We start from the raw sequence: 26,295 nt of genomic DNA on the forward strand, positions 1-26,295 counted from the left end.
GGTCCTGGCGCCCCCCTGGGAGTTGGGGTGGGTGCCTCCCCAGGTTTTCTCTCCCCTGGAGGCATCCCAGCACCTTGGGGCTGTGGACAGCCTGGGGTTACCTTCCCGGCGTGGCTGCATCACCGCCCCGTCCCTCCCTGAGCCTCTGCTCAGTGGCTGAGTGAGGACAGCTGCAAAGGTCCCCTCCAGCAGCCCATTTTTGCAGACTCCGCCCTCACACCTCACCCCCGTGTTCTGGCTGCTGGTTCTGCCTGAGGCAGCCTGGCTGATAGACGGTCCAAGGGCACCACCTGGTGGCCGGTCACGGCCAGACAAGGCAGCCGCACCTGGTGGCTGCGGCGGTCCCTAAAAAGGATGCAACAGCAGAGGGCAGCAGAGAGCCCTGAACCCGCAAGCAGCACCTCTCCACCCCTCACGTGGGAAAAGGGGCCCTCTAGGTCGGCAGAGGTTAGGGTGCAAGTGTGAGGCACAGCCATTGCAAAGCAGTTGGAGGGAAAAGCACTCCAGTTTGGGGTCCGACGGGCCTGCATTTGAATCCCTTGTGTCCTCAACCTTACCTGCGGTGGGGCTATTTCGGATACATGCGGCCCTTTCTCTGCAGGAGAAGGCAGTCAAGGGGGTGGGGGGTGGCAGGAGTCCTGCCTGGTGGCTCTCTGAGTGCGGCCACTCTCCCTGGGGTCCCCTGGCTCCTCAGGTGGTCCAGAGACTAACCGCCAGTTATTTGCATCCCGTGGGTGCGGGGGCTCGGACGGGTGCAGTGATGGGATTTCGTAGGCAACATCTCCCAAGCATCCAACGAGTTGTTAGAATTCCCCATTTTACGGAAGGAGAAACGGAGGCACCGGGAGGTTCAGTAGCTACCAAATGGCAGAACTAGGATTCGCACCCACTCCTCTGAGACTCCAGAGTCCACCAGCTCCAGGTCCTTACTTTACAAGTAGGAGGAGGGGTGATTCAGTGGAGGTCACCAGGGTGGCACCCATCACACTTCCGGTGCTTTGCTTGAGTCTCACTATTGTGATACCAATTTCAAGATGGGATGGGGGGCCTCTGAGCTGGGTGCCCAGAAACAGGGCCACCCCTCTGGGCATGGAAGCACCTGGTAAAGGAAGGCAGGGACAAGGGTTGTGAGTTAAACCACATGGCCCCCAGGATTCCAGGTATTAAGGACACGGACATTGTCCCCCACGTCCCGACTCAAGTCTTCACTGCCTCTCCGCACCACCACGCAGACTGGGTCGCGTCCGCCGTGCCCGCTCGGAGAGAAGACAGAAAAGACAAGGAGAGTGCTGAGACGGGAGTGGAGAAAATATACAGGCGTTTTACTACGAAAGGTGCGTTTTCCAAAGGCAAGGGAGTCGCTGTCCTGAGGAGACAAAGAGCTCTGGCCCCTGGGGCGGGGCTGAAGCGAGCTGACTCTGCCAGGTGGGCAGCCCTCAGCGACGGATTTTCCGGGACAGCTGATAGAGCTCCATGGTGGCCCTGGCGTCTTCCACAGAGCTGTGTCCAGACAGGCTGTTCTGCAGACACATGGACCGAATGGGGACTTGGGGGGAGGGGCTGGATGCAGAGGCCCCACCCTTCGCTGCTCTCACCCCGACTTCCAGCCCCTGAGGTGGGTCAGTGGGTAGGTCTCCCCAGGACTCTGACACCTTGGACTCAGCTGGGGGCTGGAGCAGGCCTGGATATGGGACCGGGCCACCAGGGCCCAGATACGACCATGCACCACATCCAGTATCCTCAGAGCCGGGCTGGGCCCTCAGGGTGCTCACACTCGGTGCCGGATGGGGACACTGCAGACTTTCCACAGGACACAGAGGGGCTGAGCCTCTGCAGGGTGCCCCTGGGCACCGAGGAGCAGCTTGCAAAGGTGTTTCTAAAGTGCCACTTGCCTCCCTGCTCAGCACGTTGAGACGGTGTTATTCAGTGGATCACTGTGCTGGCCCAACAGAGGAGCCCAGAGCCAGGCCCATCTCCTGCTTCCTACATGATCCCTGCTCCCCAGCCAAGCAGGCTGGGGCTCAGCTGTCCCCTCCCCACCCTGTCTCCAGCCTCCTCCACTAACAGTCACCTTTCAAACTCCGTCCAGATCTGGTCTCTTATCCTGGCTGCCACCCTGCTGTCATCCCTGCTCCCAGGACGCCTGCCCTTCCCTCCGTCGGGCGCTCCCCACTGTGTGTGCTGATGATCCAGGTGGGGGCACCTTCCACTGAACCAAGAGTTCAAGGACAGGGCCTTGCTCACCTGATGTCCCCAGCATCTGGGTCAGCAGCTGCGTCATAAACACCTGTTGACTTGGAGGTTCTAATGCAGACACCGCCCTTCTCAAAAGTACACAGCCCCTCAGGATCAGGGGGGGTCGGAGCATGTCTGGGACCAAGTATTTGGTCTGTTACCACGAGTGGGGTTTAGAGTCTTGGAGGGAAGGGCCAGGCCCCCCAAACAGACCCTCCGAGTGATGCCCTGGATGGGCTGCCCCAGGCCTGGGGAGGGAGGGGGCCTCACCTGGATGCTTCTCTGCAGGAGGCGCTCACTGAGCACCCGCAGGGAGACGCGTTTGCAGTGCTGCAGGCCGGCCACGCGCCACAGCAGCCTGTCGGCGGCCGTGTCGTAGACGGAGTACGCGCTCATGTCCTCTTGCAGGGCCTCGAAGTCATGCTTCAGGTCATGGCCCACCACCAGCTTGCCTGTCAGGAGCTGCAGGATCTGGCCGGGAAGACAGGCATCCCACACATCACCCAGGTCCTCCGCGTGGGTCTGGGGCAACTGGGCGCCATCATGCGGGAACCACCCCCCTTTGACTTGCTTTGTGACCTTGGGCAAATCACTGTCCCTCTCTGAGCTTCGCACATGGCATCTACAACATGAGAAAAGGGGACCATCTTCTCCATGGTTCAGCTCTGTGCTGAAGGCCCTTTGGTGGTTTCAATGGGGAGTTGCAATGGGTGAAAGAATAGAAGAACCTCTATCTGTCTCTTGTCAGCTCCTGACAGAGCTCCTGAAACCTTTGGGATTTCCTGGGTCACGGGTGTGTCTTTTGTACTAATGAGGCAACTCTGGGTGGGCTCCTGGTTGGGGGCTGGTCACCGGAAAGCCAGAGCCATGATTGGAGGCTTGGCCCGTTCAGCCCCGCCTCCCATTCTCTCGGGAGGACTTCTGCACCGAGTCAGGTGATGAAAACCGGGACGTTGGTGGTTTTGTTGCAGCCCCTGCAGAAAACTAACAGAGCCAGGAGGGCGGGCTGCATTTAAGCGGATTCTGTACATGGCAACAACCGGAGCACCAAGAAGCGAAGGCATGTGCTCAGGGTTGCTCTGACGATGTCAAAAAGAAGCTGGCTGGTTTCTCGACACTCCCCTCGACGGGACCTGGGGCGTTCAGCCGGCCCGTGTGACTTCCGACTCGGCTATGGGGCCAGTGTCCTTGGGTCCCTGATCTACCCCGAAGCCTGGAGAGACCACGTGGGGATGGAAAGACGAGACTGAGGAGCGCACAGCCAGACGGCACGCGGGCAGGCGAACAGACCTCGTGAGGATTCCAGCCCTCGGCTTGCAAGATGCCTCCGCTGCCCAGCTGCCCTGTGTGCCAAGCCCTGCCCAGACTGCAGGACACAGGTGAAGTAAATATTGACCTAGTGAGCCACTAGGTTTCGGGGTGCGTGGGACAATCACACAGCTCATGGCAGATCGGCCTTCAAAGCAGCCACCACCCTCTGCCGTCCTGCTCTGGGCCCCAGCCTGGCGCCCTGTGCATGTGTCATCTCTCCTCTCGCCTCTGTTCTCGCCCCTTCTCCCATGGTGGCCCCGCAGAGAGCCTCCCTACGGCCACACAGGTCAGCCCCTTCCTTTTCCTTGGCTGCCATTAGAGATAACGGGAAGGGGGCTGAAATACACTTGGGGACATGGACCAGCTGTGGCTGAAGGGGCAGCACCTGGCCGGTCAGACCCGCCTCTGGGAGCTCTGGGGCGGCCAGCATCCCTCCCCCTGTGCTAGCCCAGGACCCAGGTCTGTACCACAGGAAGGAGCCTCCTGATGGCTAACGCCCTCCCTCAGCCTGCTTCTGCCGCCAGTGGCCTCCTGGGACCTCCTGTGGGGCCCTTGGTGGGCTCTCCCTTGGAGACCGGGGGGACATCATGGCCACTTTACAGAAGAGAAAGTTGAGGCTCAGAGAGGTGAGGTGACTTGTCGACAGTCAGCGCTGGAGACAGGGTCTGTCCGTCCGCCATCAACAGGCAATGCCACCAGCCTGCCCCGCCATTCTCGGGGTGCTGTGGGGGCCGCCTCTGGACAGAGCCCGTGCTCGGCATAGGGGCTGGGGAAGCCACTTGAGGACCAAAGCTGCGTACTCCTGTGGGTGCCAGCACCTTCTCGCGCGGGGTGAGGACTCCCCTGGGCATCTCAGTGAAATCTGGGTTCTGAGCTTCTAACAGAGGGTATGGGTCTGGGGTCCCCCTGAGTGGGGAGGACACACGACCTCAGAATCTGGTGCTTGGAGGAAAGGTCACCGGCCAGCACGCAGAGAAAACGGGGAGCCGTGCTCCTGGCTGGGGGCCACGTGTCTCCTCTTGCTGACACCCTTGGTTTGCAAACAATGTGGCCTGTCCCCCCAGACCCCCCACTCGGAGCTGGCGAGGGCCCAGCTCACACAAGGGAACTGTCTGCCATTCCAGGGACAGCCCCCGTGTCCCAGAAATAAGAGTGCCAGGTCATCGCAGGGTGGACTCCTGGGAAACTCATCACTTCCTGAGCCCGAGGGTCCCCGGGGGGCCTGTGTTCAGTAACAGAGGACTCACCACGAGACAAATAGCGTACGACGGGGGCGGACACACAGAAGAAGGAAGAGAAGGCAGGGTAAAGGGGAACACAACCTATTTAGTAGACAGATACCAACAACCCTGCAGGACAAAGATGCTGGGACTTGCTCTGGGGTCTCAGGGAGGTTGAAGACCATCTCTGGGCTTCCGTCCCCCATTTGTACGGTGAGGGTCCGGTGGCCATTTAGTAGTCAGGGCTCCACTGGCTGTCTGGGGCGGGGCTGGGAGGGGAGCAGGGCAGGGACACTTATCTATCATCCTGGCCCTGGGCCAGGTACTTTGCTCACCTCGGCATGAGGCGTCTCAAGAATATTCTTAGTTCCATTTTACAGAGGATGGGGCCGGGCATCAGAGAGGTTAAGAGGCTCCCTCAGGCCACACAGCGGGGGAGTCGAGAGCTGAGATGCAGTACCTGGATCTACCCGACCCTGTCACTGTTCTTATGGTTGTTATTATTACCACTACCGGGAACTGTGGACTATATTAGCACCGTTAATTTCAGAGCAGAACACTGGGTGAAGGTTTCTTGAACCAAGAAAGCAGCTTCCGGAGGGCGAGGATCGTCATACCGTGAGACCGACAGAGAAAGGGGCCACAGAGCAGCGTGTACCCACGTCACACAGCCGGGGAGGGACGGGCCCAGGTGCCTGCCTGTGTCCTCTCCTTCCACGGTGTTTCACTCTCGTTGCAAGTGTTTCCAAATCAAATAAAGTCACCTGGGACCCTTGTTGAAAATCCAGAAGGCAGGTCCCTACTGCAGAATCCACTGAATCACCCCGCAGGGGCGGGCGTTCGGCAGTGTTCCAGGGCCTGGTGTGCGTGGGGTGAGCGTGGACATCCCTGCACCGAAGCCTGTGGAGCAGCTCAGAGCTGCAGTTTCCATCATCCATTCATCCATCCTTCCTAGTTCGTGTATCCATTCATTTGTCCTTCACTAGTTCATGTATCCATTTATCGTCCTTCACTAGTTCATGTATCCATTTATCATCCTTCACTAGTTCGTGTATCCATTCATCGTCCTTCACTAGTTCGTGTATCCATTTATCATCCTTCACTAGTTCGTGTATCCATTCATCTGTCTTTCACTAGTTCGTATATCCATTCATCTGTTCCTTCCTTTGTCTATCCATTCATCAGTCCTTCATTAGTTCGTGTATCCATTCATCAGTCCTTCATTAGTTCGTGTATCCATTCATCAGTCCTTCATTAGTTCGTGTATCCATTCATCAGTCCTTCACTAGTTCGTGTATCCATTCATTTGTCCTTCACTAGTTCATGTATCCATTTATCATCCTTCACTAGTTCATGTATCCATTCATCATCCTTCACTAGTTCATGTATCCATTTATCATCCTTCACTAGTTCGTGTATCCATTCATCATCCTTCACTAGTTCATGTATCCATTTATCATCCTTCACTAGTTCGTGTATCCATTCATCTGTCTTTCACTAGTTCGTATATCCATTCATCTGTTCCTTCCTTTGTCTATCCATTCATCAGTCCTTCATTAGTTCGTGTATCCATTCATCCGTCTTTCACTAGTTCGTATATCCATTCATCTGTTCCTTCCTTTGTCTATCCATTCATCAGTCCTTCATTAGTTCGTGTATCCATTCATCAGTCCTTCATTAGTTCATGTATCCATTCATCAGTCCTTCATTAGTTCGTGTATCCATTCATCAGTCCTTCATTAGTTCGTGTATCCATTCATCAGTCCTTCATTAGTTCGTGTATCCATTCATCAGTCCTTCATTAGTTCGTGTATCCATTCATCAGTCCTTCATTAGTTCGTGTATCCATTCATCCCTCCTGTTAGTTCTTGTATCCATTCATTCATTCCTGGCTGCCGGGACAGGTGTCTGTCAGTGACTCTAAAGAATGTTGTCCCTGTGGAGGCCCAGTTCGTTTACTGTCATCTTCAAGAGGACCCTGGTCCCCGCCTTTCCTCCTGTCCCCTGCTTGTGCCTTCTTCCCACAGGCAGCTCACCCTGGAGAAACCTGGATGCTGAAGTCGTCCTCCATCTGGCCGAGCCCAGAGACACCCGCCTGGTGGCAGGGCCCTGCGCAGCCCTCCAGCCGAGGCGAGGGCTCGTTCCAGATGGAGTAGCTTCCGGTTCACAAGCTACCATGGCCTCCTTCTGTGTCCTGCCTCCCTCCTAAACCACAATGCTTCAGGGATGCAGTCCCCTGGTCTGCAAACTGAAAATGCAATGATCCCAATCCCCATTACGGGGTAGATGCTACTCCCCACACTGGGCTAACATTAAAAGAGAGCATTAACTTACAGAAATGAGTTACAAGCTATTAAAAATTACTATTAGTAAAAAAGAAAAGAAAAAGATCGTTAATCTGCCAGGTAAGAGCTCTGGATTTGAGCACTAAGTTGCATCCCATATTGCTGTGTGTCCTTAGGCAAATCATCGACCCTCTCTGGACCTCATCTGCTCATGAGTTCCTTCTTGTGCTGACAGTCTGATCTGTGGGGAGGGACATCGCAAAGACCTCCCCTGGCCTGGGCCTGCCAGAATGGTAGGATTTCTAGGGACAGGGATGCGGGATGAGTAGACGTTTGGCTGAGTCACAGGTGGGTGATGGCTGAACTATGAGAGAAGGCAGGAGAAATAGGTAGGTTGGGGCTGAGAGGACCCTGGGTCGTGGGGAGCCCTGGGGGGTACTTAGAGGGGGTGGGAGGCTGGGATCTGAGCCAGGCCCGAGGACGTTTCTCTGGCAGCAGGATAGGCAGCAAATGAGACCTCCGTTTTCAAGGGGAGTCAGAGAGGGGATTCAGACGTATACTCTGGGTCTCTACCCTCTGTCCACGGGCACATCAGTGAACCTCAGTCGTGAATTAGGCACTGAGCTTGAGGCTATAGGTCATCACTGTATCTAACCACCGCCGGACAAGGGAGGAGACGTCGGTCCGTCCCTGTCCCTGGGAGAAAACAGGCTCAGGAAGGGTGCCCAGCTTTCCAAAGGTCACGCAGACCAGTGCGTGATGAGGCAGGAAGTGTGAACCCCAGCCGTGGTTCCCGAGACCCACTCTAGACCCTGCCTCACCCCTGGAACGGCTAAGTGCCCACTCTGGGCAGGGCTTCATGCCACGCAGAGAAGCCCTGGACCTGACGTAAGCTCCCACGCAGAACCAAAGCATCTCTGCACCAAGTCTGGACGAGGAGCCAGGTCAGGGTCAAGGGCGTCCAGGGAATTATCTGAATAATTATCAAGGGCCCAGGGATGTGAGATGCGTTTCTTTGCTGCTTCCTGTCCCCCCTGCTCCAGGCTGTTTGCACTTCTGATGGGAGGGAGGCTGGGGAGGAGGGAGAAGCATGAGGCCGTGCGTCCCCCCGAGTGCTCAGTGGGTATCTGAGTGTGGGGGTGCTTGCAGTGTCCCTGGGCCTCTCGTTGCCACCTGAGCTGACCCACCTCTTCTTTCTGCTGCTCTCCCCTTCTTGGTGGCTCTCCTTTGGTCTCCTACATCCTAACATTTCCTTCTTTCCCGTCCTCTCTCTGCTGCTGATGTTTCAGGCCCCGTAGCTGCTCCCTAGGGGCTCTGGCTCTTATCCCCATTGTCATGTCTTCCTCTCTCCCATCTCTCCTCCACAGCACGCCCCCACATTATAGTGTTTTTTGAAACTGGCTTCGATCCTACCATGCTCTTGCTCAACAATCTTCAGTGGCTCCCTATGGCCCACTCGGTTGCATACACAAACTCCTCCCACCCCTTGCCCATGCCGCCCACCTCATGGAGTCTTTCCAGGACCCTGGTGATGTACTGTGCCCCCTCCTCGGGGCTCTCCAGCACCCTCTTAGTACCTCTTGGTCAGTGCTTTCCAATAGAAATATAACAGGAGCTTTGTGAGTCATTTTAGGTAATCTAATAATAGCCATATTTAACAAGGTAAAAAGAAATAGGTCAGATTAGTTTTAACGGTTTTATTTAACCTAATAGATCCAAAATATTACCATTCAACATGCCATCGCTATAAAAAAAGTATTGAGGTATTTTATGATTTAAAAAAAAAAAAAATCTAGAAGTCTTGCCCAGCTGGTGTGGCTCAGTGAGTGAGCATCAACCCAGGCACCAAGAGGTCACCAGTTCAATTCCCGGTCAGGGCACATGCCCAGGTTGTGGGCCACATCCCTGGTGGGGACATGCAGGAGGCGGCCAATCGATGTTTTCTCTCATCGATGTTTCTATCTCTCTCTCCCTCTCCCTTCCTCTCTCTATAAAAATCAATAAAGAAAAAAGAATTTTTTTTTTATCTAGAGGTCTTTCCAATCCCATGTACACTCGCGACACTTCGAAGCACGGACCTGCTGCTTTTCGGGCACTCTCTGGCCACATGCGGCTGGTGGCCCCTGTTGGACACACAGCGCCGGAGGTTTTGAGCCCATGTTTCCGTTTCCCCATTCTATTTCTGAATCTGTGCAAGGTTTTCAGTGTCATGAACAATGCCCCCCAACCGCAGCCAAATTCATTTCTTGAAATCCCTAGTTCCCCAAAATGTGACTTACATAGAAACAGGGTGTTTACCGATGCAATTAGGGGGAACCCCTAACCCAAATGACTGTCATTCTTATAAAAAGGGGAAATTTGGGTACCGAGACACACACCACGCAAACAGGAAGGCAGAGGTCGAGGTGCTGTTTCTACAAGCCAAGGACGCCAAAGATGGCCAGCCAACCACTAGAACTAGGAGAGAGAGAAACAGGTTCTCGCCCACCGCCCTCGGAGGGAGCCAACCCTGGGCCCCGGCTGGGTCACTCAGTTGGTTAACGCGTCGTCCCAATACGCTGAGGTTGCGGGTTCCATCTCCGGTCAGGGCACATACAGAAATCAGCCAATGAATGCATAAACGAGTGGAAAACAAATCAGTGTTCCTCTCTCTCTCTCTCTCAATTCAAAAAAGGAGCCATCCCCCCAAGTCCTTGATCTTGAGACCACACACTTCTGCTGTGGAAGCCACACACTTCGTGGTACTTTGTTGCAGTGGCCCCAGCCAACCAATCAATACCTCAGTCCACGAGCCTCTGTTTGCTTCTCCGTAACTCAGGGACCCGGCTTCATGCCACACAGGGCTCACCAGGGCAGACAATCACGGCAGCTAGCGTGAGTAATCAGAGGCCCTCTCTCCTGGCCCTGTCTGAATCCCCACAAGAATCCTATGAAATTGCTACTGTTACCATCCTGTTTTCTTTGCTGGGCATGGAAACGGTGCAGAGAGGTTGAAGAGTTTGCACCGGGTAAATGGGCTGGTAAGTAACCAGCCGGGATTCGAACCGAGTTACTTCCCGAGAACCCTCCTGGCGGGCTGTCCGGGGAGGTGTGAGTGACGCGTGAATGAGCTCGGAGACTGAGTGTCAGGAGGGCACCCAGCCAGAGCTCAGTAAACAGGAGCTATAGTGCCCTGGCCCCGTGGCTCAGGAGGCTGGAGCATAGTCCCGTACACCAAAAGGTGGTGGGGAACTGATTGATGTTCGCTTCCTTCCTCTCTCTCTTACTAAAATCAATAAAAACATATCCTCAGGTGAGGATAAAAACACACACACACGCGCAGCAGCGATTGTTGTGGTTTTATGTCTAGTGCCTGGAGCCCGGCTCAGCAGCGCGCGGGGAGCTGAACTTGCAGTTTTTTGTTCTACTTGGCCATCCCCAGGCCCCACCAGCTGGGAACTGATGAGGTGGTTTCTTTGCCCTTCTAGACCTTCCCCAAAGTGACTAACCTGGGGGCCTCCTTGAGAGTGGCTGAGTTTCCTTTCTGGTTGGTACTTCTGAGAAACAGAAAGTTAAACCTGGAGATCTTTAGAGACAGCCAAAGGAGGAAGCAGACCTGGGGACCACAGACTGATGGACTGATGGCCGACCTGCCTGCGGTGGGTCTTGGAGCAGTGCTCCCCTCGGCCCAGAGGGTTTGGGCCAGTTTTCCAGGGCCAGGGGGGCCCCCTGCAAGGGCCAATCAATGAAGGCCTCCGCCCGGACGCGCCTTCATGCCACACAGGGCTCACCAGGGGTGGCCTGGTGTAGAGGAAAGAAGGAAGAGTCCAGCCCCCAAATCAGAGTGGGGAACATCAGGCGGGACCCCGTTTCATCATCACTGACCAGCTGCTCCCAGAGGGGGGTCGCCGCTGTCTGATGGCAGAAAGCCTTTCTTCTCAGGGATGTGATGGAGAACCAACACCCTGGAGCCCCCCGTGCTGGGGTGGCACAGGTCACAGATCCGGCACTTGGGGAAGTAAGTGTGTGTCAGTAGTGGGGTGTGCAGCCCCCCTCGGCCTGGCTGGCACACGGCCCTTCACTCACCTCCAGCCTGGCCACCGCAAAGGGTACGGCCTTCTCCATGTGCTGAGGTGTGATCCCGCTGACCCGGGTTCGATAATCGGTGATATGCCCGTCGGGCCTGATGAATTTGTCGTAGAGCACGGAGCCCTGGGCGTCCACGAGGCTGCAGCGAGCCAAGCCGCTCGTCCGGCTGGGCCCCAGCCCCACCATCTCACAGTCCATGGCCACTGCCTCCATGCTGCTTGCCATGCTTCGCCGGGACACTCAGCTGTGCTTGAGAACAGGAAGCAGAAAGGGCATCACCCCGGGGCCAGCCGGGGCCCCAGGGATCCTCAGCCACCGCCCAGCCAGCCTGCGTCCTCTGCCCTGCCTTTATCACTAACACCACCTGGCAAAGGGAAGTTGGCCTCTTGCCATCCCTGCTGGTGTCCCCGCCTGGCCGGTCCCAGGGACTCTGGCCCTGCTTGGCAGCCTCAGGACCAGGAGGCCACCTCCTCTGGCCTGCCACCCCGGAGACGTGCCTCGAACCGGCCATCCTGGCCCTCGCTCTTACCTGCTGCTTCCTGAGGCTCACGCCTCTGCCTGTCTGTTGGCTGCTCAGCTGCTCCAGCTGTTCTTAGCAGTGACTCCCCTCTGACTTCCAGCGGGGAACCCTGCCCTGCCCAGCTGCTTCAGTTTCAGATTCGTTTTCAAGTGAAGCACGTGAGCTGGGTGCTCCATCACCTACCGGAAGATGGGGAAGCTCTGTGACCTGAGTCAGGACTGAGTAAGAGGGCAGGCTCCACTCGGGCCGTCCGGCCTTTGCCCCTGTCCTCCAGCTAATCGCTCAGCTGACGCTGTTGCTAGCGGCTGCTGCTGACGTGGATTGCAACATTTTCTCTTCCCTTCCTTACCCTCCGCCCTGGAGTAAACATCCCCAGGACTGGAGCTCAGGGAATATCCTACAGTCTCTCGGGTGCTACCAGCCTCATGCTCTGGGAGGCTTTTCTTGAAACAAAAATGTATTTATTTAATATATTCATTACAGGGGCTCAACCAGAGACTTAATTAACTTTTTATTTTTTTTAATCCTTACCCAAAGTTATTTTTCTATTTATCTTCAGGTAGAGTGAGAGGGAGGGAGAGAGAGAAACAATCGACATGAGAGGGACACATTGACAGGTTGCCTCCCACATTACCCCGACCAGGGCCACGGACGGACTGCCACCAAGGGGACACCAGCAGGGATGGCAAGAGGCCAACTGCCCTTGGCTGGAATCGAACCTGAGACTCATGGGTCTGCGGGCCGATGCTCTAACCGCTGAGCCAAACCGGCCAGGGCAGAGACTTAATTTAAAAAACTAACAAGCCCTGGCCGGTTTGGCTCAGCGGTTAGAGCGTCGGCCCATGGACCAGAGAGTCCCGGGTTCGGTTCCCGCTAAGGGCATGTACCTCTGTTGCAGTCTGTCCCCGGCCCTGGTTGGGGTTGTGTGGGTGGCCACCACTCAATGTGTCTCTCTCACATCGATGTCTCTCTCTCTCTCTCTTCCCCCCCCCTCCCTCCCGCTCTATCTGAAGATAAATGCAAGAATGTCCTCAGGTGAGGATAAAAATAATAATAATAAATAAATTTTAAAAACAGAACAAATAAGACACCACAGCTGACGATACAGAGTCCTATACAGAAATCAAGGCAAGGACAGACCATCTAAGGAAAAATAAAAAGACAGCACACGGAGAGAGGCTGGACAGCCCGGGTCAGGGCCCTTGGCTGGAGACCTGCTTTGCATAGGTTTCCTGTAGGTACTTCTTAGAGGGGTGGGGTTTTTCCGGGGCTCCGCAGCCTGTGTGTGCAGTGGGCTATTGATGTGGGGCTCTCCCAGCAGGCTCTGGATGGGGAGCAGGATGGCCCTGAGGTCAGACAGGGTGGACCACCTGTCCTCTAGGATGTGCAGGCAGAGGTTACCGCGGTGTCTACGTGAGGGTGGTGGCAGGGCGTGAGCAAGTTCACTGTGGGCGCTTTGTATGGGTAGCCACTGGGGAACTCTGGGGAGAGCTTGTATCGCAGGTGTTTGTGTACTGTGCCAGCTGCTCCGTGGATGGTCCCCACCCGTTTGAAAAGGTGGTCTGATTTAGGGGAGGCAGGAATTCCTTTGTCACCAGACATCATGAGGGTCATCAGCTCCTGCTGTGACTTCTTCTCCACCTCCTTTGGTGGTGGCCGAGTGGCGGTTCTGGGAGGGCATCCAGGCAGCATGGGCAGGGGGACACACACGAACTCAGAGAACAGACTGTAACTCTCTGGGGGGCTTTTTTATGGGGCAAGGGGAGCTGGCACTTGGGACAGGGGAAGGGCAGAAGGGGTGAGGTGAGGGGGGCTGGCCCCCAGCCCAGGGAAGGCAAGGAAGCGGCGACGGAGACTTAGGGTCTGTTGCTTCAGGGTGCCTCAGAAACTGCCTCCAACTGACACTCTTTGGGGACAAGGAGAAGCAGGCTTGGAGGGACCCCCCCCAAAACCTGGCTCTATTTGCTCTTGGTTACTCTCTCCCAAACTGGATCTTCGATCCCTTAGCATGGTGCCTGGCACAGGGGAAGCACTCAGTATGTGTTGAATAAATGAATGAGTTGCAGTGAGGGTATAAACAGAATCAGCTTCCATGGGCTGTAGTGGGGTTGAACAGAGTCGACACCCCATATCTTGATCCTCCCCAGATCCATGCAGAATAAGCACCAGGCTGTGGGATCCGATTGCCCCCAGTGGGAGCAGAGATTGGTGGCTTGGAAAAGGAATTTCCCCAAGTCCAGGGTGTTTTCACACGGGAGACCTCAAAAAGAAAACCGGATACTGCAGTATGTCTGAATGATCAGGTATTGTTCCTGTTTGTTGTTCAGTGGGTTCAAATGGGAGGTATCGGAGGTTCCTTTTGGTTCCCATTCTGAATGAGCAAATTTTACTCAAATTCAGACTCTGGAGATTTTCTTTGTTTTGCCAACATGGTACTCTGATGTCGGGGGAAATGAAGCAAAATTCCTGTTACACTGAAAAAGTAATCCCCTCAAGCTCCCATTGGAGGTTTTGTTTCTACCATCCCCGCAGGCACCCCAGCGCCCCCTGGGAGTCTGCACACATCAACTTCCTGCTGGGAAACCCCTTATCTGACTCAACTCCTCAGACTTTTTTTTTTTTTAATCCTCACCCGAGGATACTTTCTCATTTATCTTCAGATAGAGTAGGAGGGAGGGGACGAGAGGGAGAGAAACATCAACGTGAGGGGGACACATGGATTGGTTGCCTCCTGCGTGACCCTGACCAGGGCCGGGACTGAACTGCAACTAAGGTACATGCCCTTGACAGGAACCGAACCCAGGACGCCTTGGTCCTTGGGCCAATGCTCTAACCTCTGAGCCCAACTGACCGAGGAACCTCCTGAGTCTTTAAAATTTTCTTATTTATTGAGAGAAAGAGAGATTGATTTGTTGTTCCACTTATTTATGTATTTGTTGGTTGTTTCTTGTATGTTCCCCAAGCAGAGACTGAACCCACAACCTTGGTGTATGGGGATGTACTCTAAACAACTGAGTTTCCCAACCGGGGCACCGCCATAGTCTTAGAACACGTCTTGTTCCTCTAATTCTTGCCCCCATGCGTGCTGAGCCTGCTCTGTGGTGTGCTCCGAATCCGCAGCTTTAAGTCTGCCCTGCGTTTCTCCCGTGCTCCACGCCCCTCCCCTCCCGCCCTCACCTTCCCGGGGGGCTCTCCACGCCCCCTCCCCTCCCACCCTCACCTTCCCCGGGGCTCTCCGTCTCCTGGCCTCCACCTTCATGCCCGGCTCGAAACCGTCCTTCCAATCCTAAACGATTAACGATACCAAAGTCTAATCTTTGGCACTGTTTGTCAAAGCTACTTTTCTCAAGAACCTACAGTGACTTCCTGTTGTCAAAACAACAAGAAACAAAGCAAAACCCACATCTTACTTCCTGTGCCGTTTCCAAGACCCTTGACTCCTCCCAAACCATGTCAGGTCCTCCCTGCCTCCCCCAGAACATCGTGTGGGTCCTTAATCCACAGCCCCCCGGTGCCGGGCCGGAGCCAGAGGGAAGGATAGGTCTGCGCCTGCAGGTGGGAGAGGCGGAGGTGCCTGTTCCACAGTCAGGTCCTCTCCTCTCTTCCTCCCTCCCCTCTGGCTGTCTCCGTCTCCGGGGCCCCACTTGCTGTCCTGTGTGGAAAGCTCTTGCCCCCGGTTATGGATGCAGTTTGCTCCCTCCCCCTCTGGTCTCCAAGGAGGCCTCTCCTGGCCTCTATCAAAACTGCACCCTCCCTGGCCGGTGTGGCTCCACGGATTGAGCGTTGTCCCAGGGACTGAGAGGTCCTGGTTCGATTCCCGGTCAGGCCACGTGCCCGGGGTTGTGGGCTTGATCCCCAGTAGGGAGTGTGCAGGAGGCAGCCAATTGATGTTTCTTTCTCACATCGATGTTTCTCTCTCTCTCTCTTAAAAGTCAATAAAAACATATTTAAAAAAAAACAAAAACAAAAAAACTGCACCTCCTATTCCCTCCCCAGGTTCCATCTGAAAGACCGTGTATTTTCCTTCTTCATTCACTGTTTTCCCCTCCCACTCGTTCGGTTTGCTGTGGGATCCCCGGCACCTGGAACCCTGCCTGAGTCATACTGAGTTTTCAAGGGCCTTGTGTGTTCAGAGGTTGGACACAGGCATTGGTGAGTGAGAGTCTAGGGACAATCCCTGCCCCAGCCTCCCAGGTTGAGCTGGTGTCCTCTGTGACCAGACCACCCACAGATCTCCCTGGGTCAGTGGGCCTACCTCTTGTGACAGGAGCAGGAACAAGGGCTGCCACTGTGTGGCCTTCTCGGAACACCCAGCACCAAGCCCAGGGCACAGGTCATAATGGTCAGACACCACCCCAGAAAATCACAAGCGGCCTCTATGGAAAATAGTTCCTCAGAAAACTAAACAGAATGGGGCCCTGGCCGGGTGGCTCAGTTGGTTGAAGCGTCATCCCGTACGCCGAAAGGTTGGGCGTTTGATTCCTAGTCAGGGCACATACCCAGGTTGTGGGTTCGATCCCCAGCCGGGGTGTATATGGGAGGCAACAATCGGTACATGTTTCTCTCTCTCTCTTTCTCTCTGTAAGATCAATTAAAATTTTTTTAAATACTGCCCTGGCCGGTTTGGCTCAGCGGTTAGAGCATTAGCCTGCGGTCTGGAGAGACCCAGGTTCGGTTCCCGCTAAGGGCATGTAACTTGGTTGCAGTTTGTCCCCGGCCCTGGTTGGGTCGTGCGGGTGGCAGCCACTCGATGTGTCCCTTTCACGTCGATGTTTCTCTCTCTCTCTCTCTCCCTCCCACTCTGTCTGAACAAAAAATGGAAAAATGTCCTCGGGTGAGGATAAAAAAAAAAAAAAAAAAAAAAAATTTTTAATACTTAGAATGGGTAGACAGCAGTGCCCCTTACCCTGACGGTGAGGATACTGCCGAGCCCTGACCCACCCCTTCACCTCTGCCAGAAACTGGCAGCAGCCCCATGAGCGCTGCCGCGGCTCCTGCAGTAGTTTAGTCTGCGTGGCCGTCCCGTGTTTGCAGTAGGTGCCTGGCCACGCTCACGGCAGCGCACCCGGCTGAGGTCCTCAGAGGCTCACAGCACGCGCTGTCAGCTGAGACGGGCTTTCTGTCCATCTCCCCTCCCGCACGTGCACCGTCTTCTCCAGCCTCCGCTCCTCACACACGGGGGAAACGAGCCGTCTGCGGTGGGGCAGAGCCGCACGGACTCCCCCTTCTTCGCGGTCTCACGGATGGAAGATTCGTTCCCGTAGATCTTGGCAACCTCGGTATACAATTTTCTCTCTCTCCTCATACAGTCGAAAACGTGCGCCTTTTCCCGTCAAGGAAGCACCGGCTGGCTTCTCTTTGGCCCGTCTAATGGTCAGCACCAGCATTCTTGTACTTGGGGCCATGACGAACCCTGGTACCAGGACAGCTGCTAGTAACCGAAGCTACTGCATGACTAAGGGAGGGGGTGTCTACACGGCGGGGACGCTGGACAAAGGGACCGTTCCCAACGTCCTGGGTGAGATGGAGCTGGGCAGTGTGAGGTTTCAGCACACCACTCAGAATAGCGGTGAGGTATTTATAAAACTCCTGAGTTATTTATTCCTGGAATTCTGCATGCTATTTTCAGACTGCAATTGATGAAATAAAACCTCCCGTAAGGGGATACTTACCCAAAAGAATTGAAAGCAAGGTCCCAAAAAGATATTTGCTCACCCATGTTCATAGCAGCATGATTCACAATGACCAAGAGCGGGAAGCCAGCCTGGCCGGTGTGGCTCAGTGATTGAGCATCGACCCATGCACCAAGAGGTCGCCGGTTTGATTCCCAGTCAGGGCACATGCCCAGGTTGTGGGCCCGATGCCCAGTGGGGGGCATGCAGGAGGCAGCCGATCGATGTTCTCTCTCATTGATGTTTTTATCTATCTCCCTTCCTCTCTCTCTAATTCAATAAAGAAAAAAATAAATAAAATAAAAAGAGGGGGAAGCCACCCAAATGTTCAAGGGACGAATGGGTGAAATGTGGCCCACAAGTCCAAATGAACATCGTCCAGGCTTAACAAGGAAGGACATTCTGACACATACAGTGTGGATTTACTTTGAGGACATTATGCTAAGTGAAATAAGCCTAACACAAAAGGCAAATAAATATTGTAGGGGTCTACTTAGATGAGGTATTTAGTCAAATTCATAGAATGAGAAAGTAGAGCCCTGGCCGGTTTGGCTCAGCGGTTGGAGTATCGGCCTGTGGACCAGAGAGTCCCAGGTTCAGTTTCTGCTAAGGGCACGTACTAAAAAAAAAAGGAAAGTAGAATGTTGGCTGCCAGGGACTGAAGGGAGGAAGGAATGGGGTTATTGCTTAATGGGTTCAGTTTGTTTTGCAAGATAAACAAGCTCTGGAGAGCAGTTTGAGTGCACTTGACACTGCTGAACTCTACACTGAAAAATGGTTCAAATGATAAATTTTGTTGTGTATTTTCCAGTTAAAACTAAAAAAAAAAAAAATTATGATTAAAAAAAGTGAATATATAGCTTCCAGGAGAAACAAAATAAATGTATGCTATACATCAGGGCAGTTACATAGTGTTTCAAGTATGTATATGGGATAAATTCTGTAGCTCCAACATTTCCTGCCACTTCCCAAGCACCATCTTGAAAGCCGACCACTGCAGAGGCCAAAGCTCCCAGAAGACTGGGCATCCCAGCACCCCGACCCCTCCACCCTGGATCCCTCACCCTAGCCCGAGGATCCACAGAAAAGGCCGCTTCACCTACGTTTCCGGTTGAGATTTATTCCAGAACAGCTTTGCAACAATGCCGATGTGCAGCCCGGCCCATTCCTGGACCAGTAACAGCTTCATCTTCCTTCCACCCACAGACAGAACAGAAGCTACCGCCCAGCTGTGGTCCGTGACTTCGCCAGCTCCCTACTCTGCGACTGGGGGACAGATGGCTGAGTGAGTGCTCTATGGCCGTGGGGTCCTAGCGGTGTGGTCTGTGTCTCCCTCCCTGGTCCTGCTGCTTCGCTCAGACCGACATGAGACCAGTCACTGCCAGCACACAGCACAGGGACCAGGACACCTGGGTCACGCAGCGGTGGCGAGCAGAGAACCCTGAACCTCCACGTAGTACCTCACCACTGGCCTTACCCCACCTGCTCAAACAGCCAAGCACGGGTAGTTCTGCTGGGGCAAAGTCCCTCAGCTGGGGCGTGTTCGGGCGTCACCCTGAGGCTGACACTAGCCCTTCAAGACAGCAGCGCTGGGGTGGCCCAGGGCTCCGTGTGCCGGACACTGCTCCGCGCTGGCCTGCGTCCTCGCGGCCCGAGGCAGGGCGCTTCACTGTCCCCTTCACAGATCCGGGAACAGGCTCAAGCGTGAAGTCACACAGTTGCCTGAGGTCCCAACGCTATTCAGTGACAAGGACAAGCAATGATGGAGCTCAAAGGTCTGTGTGACCTAAGGTTTTGACTACCCCAGTACCCCAAACTGCCCCTCAGGAAACAAGGAAAGAGGGGGAAGGGGTGACATCCTGACGGGAGATTTGGAGAAAACCCAGCCACCGCAGTGACTGTCAATCAAAGCGCCCGAAGGGGCAGCAGTCGAGGCTCCGGCGCCCCAGCTGACTTGCACTCTGCTCCCGGGCGGCCTTGCTCTTCATGGATAAAGGTCCCCCTGCGGTTCCACCGGAGCCTGGCGCCAGCTCCTCCCACGGTGCGGCCAGAGTTCCACCGGAGGGACGGGGAAGGGCCCCAGAGTGGTCTTCACGCTGGAGCTTCAGGGCGCTTCCTCTGAACCTGCTGATGACGCCCACCGCTCCTCCCGGGCTGGGGAGCGAGCCTGGGACAGTCCTTTGGCGCAGACCCTGCTCATGCGGGGCTCTAGCAGCTAGCCCACGGTGTCTATAAAGTGCCATTAGCAAAACCACAGGGGTGGGGCGACAACAGCCCTGGAAAGGGCACAGGGGGTCAGAGGACAGATGATCCCAACTCCTCGGACCTGGGGAAGCTGGCTGCCCCGTGCCCTGTCCAGGTGAGGTGCCCAGTGCCCTCCTGGCCCCACTCCCCTCACCGGAGGCCACCCACAAGCCTCTCCTCCCTCACACCGTCCTATCCTGTGTCCCCCCTCCCCCGCTGGTGCCCGGGCCCAGGTCCTCAGGCCAGTACTGGTCCTGCATATACTGCTCCACGTCCGCGCTGCTGTCAGGCTCTCTGTCCTCGGGGTGGGTCCAGAGGTGGCCGGCCTCCTGCCGTTCCCACTGCACCTCCACCAGCCGGTACAGCTCCATGGCCGTCGCGGCGTCTTCCACCGACGAGTGCCCATGCCGGCCCCCCTGCGGACGAGAGCCCGCACGTCACTGCCCACGCCCCGGAGAGGCCTGTCACACCAGGCTGTGTACTGGCTGCACACCCTGCACTGTCAGAAGGGTGAGAGGGCATGGGTCTTCCCGACAGGTGAGCACGGGCACCTCGGCCACAGCCAGGCCATCTAGCTTCTCTAGCCTGTGTCCTCAAAAAAAGCGAGGTGAAAATCGCCACCTTCAAAGGCTCAGAGAGCAGAGGGGATAATGGAGGTGAATCCAGTGGGAGGAGTTATGAGCGGCTGTGGCTGCAAAGGCAGGCAGAGCCTGGGACTGGGAGGGGACAGACCTGGAGAGGAGCTGGGAGCCGTGCACACTGGGGAAGGAGGCTGCAGAGGAACACCCAGGGCTGCGTGTGCGTGCAGGAGACCCAGCACCTGGGCCGGGTCAGGACCGACAAGGAGCTGGAGGCGGAGCCCTGCCGCCCCCCCCCACCACCACCACCACTCCCCCCACCACGCACCTGGATCTTCTTGTGCAGCAACTGCAGGGCCAGGTCCTTAAGGGAGACCCGGGTCCGGGTGTGGAGGCCGGGCTGGCTGAGGAGGTTGGGGACATAAGTGGTGTCCCGGGTCTGGCTCCGAGGGTGGAAGTACTTGAGGGCCTTGAAGTCGTTGTGCAGAGCATGCCCCACCACCACCTTGCCCTTCAGGAGCTTGAGGATCTGTGAGCGGAGAAAGGAGTCGGGAAGGCCCCCCGGTCAGGCAGGCCCAAGATCAGTGGGTGCACAGACCCCTCTGGAGGGGGGCAGCATGGAGAAGGGAGACCAGGAGTCAACCACGCTGCCCAAGTTTGAGTCCGGATGCACACCTCTCCCTGCCTTCCGTCCGCCTCAGGCTCCAGAGGGGCCGTGTCCAGGGGCACAGGCCCCTCATCACCGCGCCAGCCTCCCACAGCCGCTCTGCTGGCAACACAGGGACTGTCGCTGGACCAGCCTCACAGCAGGCGGATAAGGTGCATTTAGACGTCAGTGGTAGGGACGTGCCACTACTTTAGTCACCCGCGTCACCCCCCAGCCATTCGGGGGGAAGGGATCTAGCATGCTCCACACTGCCTCAGAGTCTGAGTAGGGAAAAAGTGGTCCTGATCTTGGGGTGCCACCAAGCAAGCCAAGGTCACGCCCAAGGAGCTGAGGGTTCGCCACAGACCTCCCTTCTCGTTGCTTCTGTTCTAATCAGCCTGCCTGATTAAAGAGCTTCAAATCTTTTGAAACAAATGCTTAGGTTGTATATGATGTGAAAAACGGGGACACAAGATGCTGTATACCAGTACTCCCCGAATTTATCTGACCCCAAGAATAACCCAGAAACATTAATTAGTTCTGCTATAATGCTTGTTTTAAAGATGCAAAATGACCCAACTTGATTGATACATTAGAACATGATTTGAGAATAATGTGTGATTTCGCCCTTGAGAAACACGAAGTGAAAGCAGAAAACAATCCAGGTGAACCGAGCCACACGGGAAAGCACAAATACACACCCCTCCATTCACCTGTGTGAGGAGCCACAGCCCCCTCACCTGGTGTCCCCATCTCCCATCTGACTGCAGGTGACTTCTTAGGCCACTTCACCATAACACAAGCTGCTGCCCTCCCGACATCCACCTCTACGAGGAAACTTCAGGTCTTTTCAAGGTAAAGTGCCATCGATACGGGTGCGCGTATGCATTTCTGCACCATTTAGCACGTGCAAAACCGTGCTATTGTTTATTAGGTCGCCATCTTTTTATTTTGGGGGTGTCACTATGACGTGTTGAGTGCTGTGTCCCTAACCCCATTTTCCCCATGAGCTCTGAGGTTTTCATTGTGCCGGTTTACACAGTGTACGATTTTTTAGGCGCACACGCCAGAGCCTCTGCAGGCCTGGAGACCTAGGGAATCAGGGCACAGAGGGATCTGGGGACAAGGACCCACGATGAATAAGGCTTGAGGTGTTCTTACACTTAAGCTTGTTTGAGGATTTCTGGCACATCAGTGTGGTCCCAGCCACCAATTAATTTTTTTCGATGTCCTGAAAAACTAACCTAAGAACATATACCGAAATATTAACACCGGAAGGTGGTAGCACTGTGGGCCTTACAACTTTTGTACAGAGATGTAATATTTAATGACAGAAAAGAAAAACGTGATGGCGTAGGACATCCCAGCAATCCTCGTACGCAGGAAGGTCAGGACTACTCACCCTTTCCATGGAGAAGGAATCCATTGTTTGGAGAAGTTAAGTAACTTTCCCAGCGTCTCTCGCTTCCCGTGGCTAAGTGGGACTCAAACCCAGGGCTCTTCGCAGCCCATCACACCAACCCAAACAGGGCCCCCGCCCTCACCTCTTTCTGGGCCACCTGGAAGGGGATGGCCGTGTGCATGTGCCTCCGAGTGATGCCGCTCCAACGAGTGCGGTAGTCCACGATGGGCATCTCGGGCTGGATGTACTTGTCGTAGAGGACGTCGCCATGGTAACTCACCACAGAGCAGCGGGCAAGCTCACTCACCCGCCCTCGGGGTCCCGTGCCCACCATCTCGCAGTCGATAGCCACACACTTGCTTGGCACAGTGGATTCTCTGGGGCTGGGCTTTCTGCTGCATGGGGCACCTCCAGATCCAGCCCTTGGACCCTGCCTCCCATGGCTGGCAGCTTCAGTGCCTGGCGGTGCCCCTGATGGCATGGATGGTGGGGAGGATGCTGGCTCGGGGGGTGTGCTCTGCAGCCCCTGCTCCTGCAGCAAGGCCTTCCGGGCCATGAACCGCTGGTGCTGTCGGCTCTTCCGCTTATGCTTTCTCCGAAGCACATCCTTGGCATTTGGGCTGGCCAACAAAGGGCACAGGCACTGGGCAGGCTCAGGGGCTTCCCCAGGCACCATACCAATCTGCTCACCACTCAGGGCAAGGGAAGCCTGCAAGGTGATCTTCCAATGGGGCAGCACCCTGGAGAGCGAACACACGGGGCAGAGGGGTTGGGTGAGGATGGGCCAGGCCAGCCCTCCCTCCCTCCTGCAGTGTTCCTGCCCACTGCCCTAGGGCCTGTACTGTGTCTCAGGCTCCTGGACTGAGTCGGGGACCTATTTGAATAACTGCCCTCATACAGTCAACAACACATGCAAACCACTGCTCTGAATATTTTCCATGGAATCAATCTTTCCAACAACCAAACAATGTATTATTATCCTCCTGTTACAGGTACGCAAACGGGCATAGAGGAGTGGTTAAGCACTTGCTCTATTAATAAGAGACAAAAGCCAGACTGTGGGGCCTACAGAGCTGGAAATGACTGAACACAGGGAACTCCTACTCTGGTGGAGAGGTAGAGGCTCGCTCAGGATGGGAGCGATGGACTACGGACAGGCACCTGACTCACCTGGTCAGGAACCGGAACAGGCAGAAACACCTGGTTAGGGAAGGCCTGGCAGTGGAGGGGACACTTTGAAGGGTTTCGGGAAGGTCTGCCAAGAGCCCAGGGAGGGAAGGGCATCCAGACGGAGAAAACGCTGACACCAAGTCCAGGAGGCAAAGCACATCCTTGTGGGAGGGGAAGGAGTTTGGTGCAGCAATTGAAAAGTAAGGACCTCGAGACAGAGAGAGAGAACTGCTGGCCGGTAGTCAGAGTTCGGGCTTAATCCACAGACTGACTGGGAACCATCAATCTCCCTAGAGACTCAGGGTCACTGCCTTATAGGAAGAGGTCTGGAGAAGACAAGGGTCCGAGCAGCAGCAGCACAGGTTAAGAGAAATGGGAGGAAAAAGGCAGGAATAGTACCATTTGGTGATGCCTGGGCCAGGGTAAGGCAGTGACCCATCCTGACTCATTCTCCTTCCTTGCTCACCCCTTCCCCAAAAAGCCTTTTCCTCTTTCAAATGGCTCTTAACTCTAACCAACTTCCTTACATCAAGACACATATTAGAGCCGATAAACACAGAACCTATCAGCCTCGGCCCAGCAATGGGGACAACGCAGCCGAAGAAGCTGGCGACCAGGCTGCTCATCACCGACCTCGGTGGGCAAGGGGTGAGCAGAGGGCCCTGCAGGGCAGGGGCAGGGGCCGAGGCCGCGACCCGGGTCGGTGTCCCCCCTGACCCTGTGTGGCACGGTTTCAAAGGAGCCAGAAATCCGGCTCCCTGAGAAAAGGTCTCCGTGGCCATATGTTGTAAGAGGGGAAAACAGCCCCCTTCGACCAGGCCGGACCTTGCTGACGTGTCAAAACCCACAATTATCTGGGGCACACCTTCCCCCTCCGGGGCCCCCCGATGAGCTCAGCCAGGCTGGGGGGAAATGTTGCTCATGTGGGTCTCTCTCTCCGGCCGGACCCGGGGCTTTGGGGATCCGCGGCCAGCAGGCCCCTGCAGCGGACTCCTCAGAGCCATGTGCCCACGAAGTCAGAATCGCCAGTGGCATCGGGGAGGCGGCGGGCCGTTCTACACGCCCCACTAAGGGGCGACATGCACCGGCCCAGGGCGCGCCCCCTCCCCCCCCCCCCACCAGGAAAGCGGGCTTTGTTTACGAAACCGAGCGTTAGGGACGACCCCAGGGCAGGTCGGTACCAGGCACAGTCATGCGACGTCGGTTTAAAACGCCGAGGTCCAGACCCACCCCCCGCACCGTCCTAACTGCCGAGTGGGGGAAGGGAGGGCCTGGGGATCGGGGTGGCGGAGAGCGCGCGACCCCACCCCCAGGGCGCGACACTGAGACTGAGAATCGCCCGCAGTGGAGGAGCCCTGCTGGGATGCGACCCTGGGTTGTCCCAAGTCCGCGGGACCAGGGGCCCCGCCCGATCCCCTGCGGCGGCCGAGTGACGCGTGGGAGGCCTGACCGCACCCCGGAAGGGACTCGGGCGTTGGTCACTCACTGGCCGCGGCGGTCCGGCCCACGCCAGGCCGAGTCCCTTCGCCCATCGCCAGCGCCGTCCCCGTAGGCCCGCGACCCCCGAGCAGGGCGGGGACGCGGCACAGGCGGCGCCCCGGGCTCGGCCTACACGCCCGGGAACCCGGAGAGCCGGTCGGCCAGGTCCGGGTGTCCCTCGCCGCAGACCTGGGTGGACGCACGCGCGGGGCCCCACGGCGGGGACACCCCGCTCGACCCCGGCCCGCTCGACCCCGCTGTCCCTGGAAGGGTCCCAGTGGTCACCTGAAGCCCGGGCGCTTCTCCTCCCGCCCGCACGTGGCGTCCCGGCTGCCGGCGGTTCCCACATGCCCGGGCAAGCCCCACTCCGGCTACCCGCCTATTGGTCGGCTGAACGGCAGCACCCGCCTAAGACCTCTTCTGATTGGCTCTCTGGGAGAACCTGGCTCTCTGCGGGTTGGCGCGCGGCAGGGAAAGGGGCGGAGATTACGAAAGGGGCGTGGTTTGTACCTCCAGCTGGCAGAGCCCGCGGGAAATTTAAAGAGACCGAAGCTGAGTATGGCCTCCTCTGGCCTGGGTTTTGCACCCATCCGTGTACCACCGCCCCCGCTCCAATGCACCCCGCTCCTTGGGTCGGGACGTGGGCTTCTATGAGCTCTGTGCCACCAAAGGCAGAATGGCTTACAGAGTTCATACCTCTACGTCTTGGGTTGTCGTGAGCATTCAGTGAAATAATATACTGGAGGAGCACTAAAGAAAGAATTTAGAAGTCGGGTGTGCTCTTTCAGCACAATTGTTTTCCTTGCATGTTTATCTTTTTGCAATACTTTACTCATAAGTATTAGAAGTTCCTACTATGGGCTGAGCACTGGGATACACAGAATAGGCACAATCCCTGACTAGTTGCTCAGACAGAACTGGAGCAATAACAGCGTGGTTAATAGAGAATACAATGCCACTTGAATAATAAGGAGAACAATAATAAACAGTTCACATTTATTGTGAGCACTAACTGTGTGCCAGGCAAGATATGAGATACGTACTGTTATTATTGCCGTGGTACAGCTAAGGAAATTGACAAAAATAAATGAAGGAGAAACAGCTAGGGTTCAAACAAAGACCGTTAAGGAAGCAGCCCGACTCCCCCTAGCTGCATTTTGCAAACAGAAATGTCATTACAAAGGTACCCAGATGGCCAGGAGTACGTGTATCAAGGAACGCACTATTTCTGACCAGAGTATGTATTGATGTGAGGGAAGCAGGCCAAAGGATAAGGCCACTAGAGAGGTAAGTCTTTCTGCTCAGACTCAAAGGCTTTAGGGAGCTGGGAGGAGTTTAAGCTAGAGCGGGTTCAAGTGTGGGTTTGCATTTGGGGAAACTCACTCTGGCTGCATTAGAGAGAGGAATGGATCAGGCCTGGAGAAAAGGGGGTTGGGGGGGCTGTATGACATCCAGGCAAGATAAA

The 26,295-nt window shown here is 55.8% G+C and overlaps 2 protein-coding genes and 1 pseudogene across 2 annotated transcripts; all 3 read right to left on the reverse strand.

The window, feature by feature from the left end:
- Positions 1-1,222: 1,222 nt before the first annotated feature.
- Positions 1,223-11,642, reverse strand: ISG20 (interferon stimulated exonuclease gene 20). Its single transcript, XM_036278100.1, has 3 exons — positions 11,117-11,642; positions 2,506-2,706; positions 1,223-1,520 (listed from the first exon to the last, which is right to left on the reverse strand). The coding sequence occupies exons 1-3, from the start codon at positions 11,342-11,344 to the stop codon at positions 1,437-1,439; spliced, it is 513 nt and encodes a 170-aa protein (XP_036133993.1). The 5' UTR covers positions 11,345-11,642; the 3' UTR covers positions 1,223-1,436.
- Positions 11,643-12,733: 1,091 nt separating this feature from the next.
- LOC118640986 lies at positions 12,734-13,253 on the reverse strand (annotated as a pseudogene).
- A 5,171-nt stretch (positions 13,254-18,424) lies between these two features.
- AEN (apoptosis enhancing nuclease) lies at positions 18,425-25,171 on the reverse strand. Its single transcript, XM_036278088.1, has 4 exons — positions 25,116-25,171; positions 22,324-22,921; positions 20,462-20,662; positions 18,425-19,971 (listed from the first exon to the last, which is right to left on the reverse strand). Exons 2-4 carry the CDS (start codon positions 22,855-22,857, stop codon positions 19,738-19,740), a joined length of 969 nt encoding a protein of 322 aa, XP_036133981.1. The 5' UTR covers positions 22,858-22,921; positions 25,116-25,171; the 3' UTR covers positions 18,425-19,737.
- Positions 25,172-26,295: the final 1,124 nt, after the last annotated feature.

This window comes from Molossus molossus, unplaced genomic scaffold (genome assembly GCF_014108415.1).
Source record: "Molossus molossus isolate mMolMol1 unplaced genomic scaffold, mMolMol1.p scaffold_m16_p_24, whole genome shotgun sequence".
Taxonomy (NCBI): Eukaryota; Metazoa; Chordata; class Mammalia; order Chiroptera; family Molossidae; genus Molossus; species Molossus molossus.

What these genes read in the sequence shown, in the direction of transcription:
- ISG20 (XM_036278100.1), bottom strand. Translation starts at nt 11,344, where the DNA reads ATGGCAAGCAGCATGGAGGCAGTGGCCATGGACTGTGAGATGGTGGGG. An exon ending in TTGCGGTGGCCAGGCTGGAG is followed by an intron (nt 2,707 to 11,116) that starts GTGAGTGAAGGG and finishes CTTCCCGGCCAG; the next exon opens with ATCCTGCAGCTCCTGACAGG. An exon ending in TCCTGCAGAGAAGCATCCAG is followed by an intron (nt 1,521 to 2,505) that starts GTGAGGCCCCCT and finishes ATGTGTCTGCAG; the next exon opens with AACAGCCTGTCTGGACACAG.
- AEN (XM_036278088.1), bottom strand. Translation starts at nt 22,857, where the DNA reads ATGGTGCCTGGGGAAGCCCCTGAGCCTGCCCAGTGCCTGTGCCCTTTG. An exon ending in TCCAGGTGGCCCAGAAAGAG is followed by an intron (nt 20,663 to 22,323) that starts GTGAGGGCGGGG and finishes CTCCGCTCACAG; the next exon opens with ATCCTCAAGCTCCTGAAGGG. An exon ending in TGCTGCACAAGAAGATCCAG is followed by an intron (nt 19,972 to 20,461) that starts GTGCGTGGTGGG and finishes TCTCGTCCGCAG; the next exon opens with GGGGGCCGGCATGGGCACTC.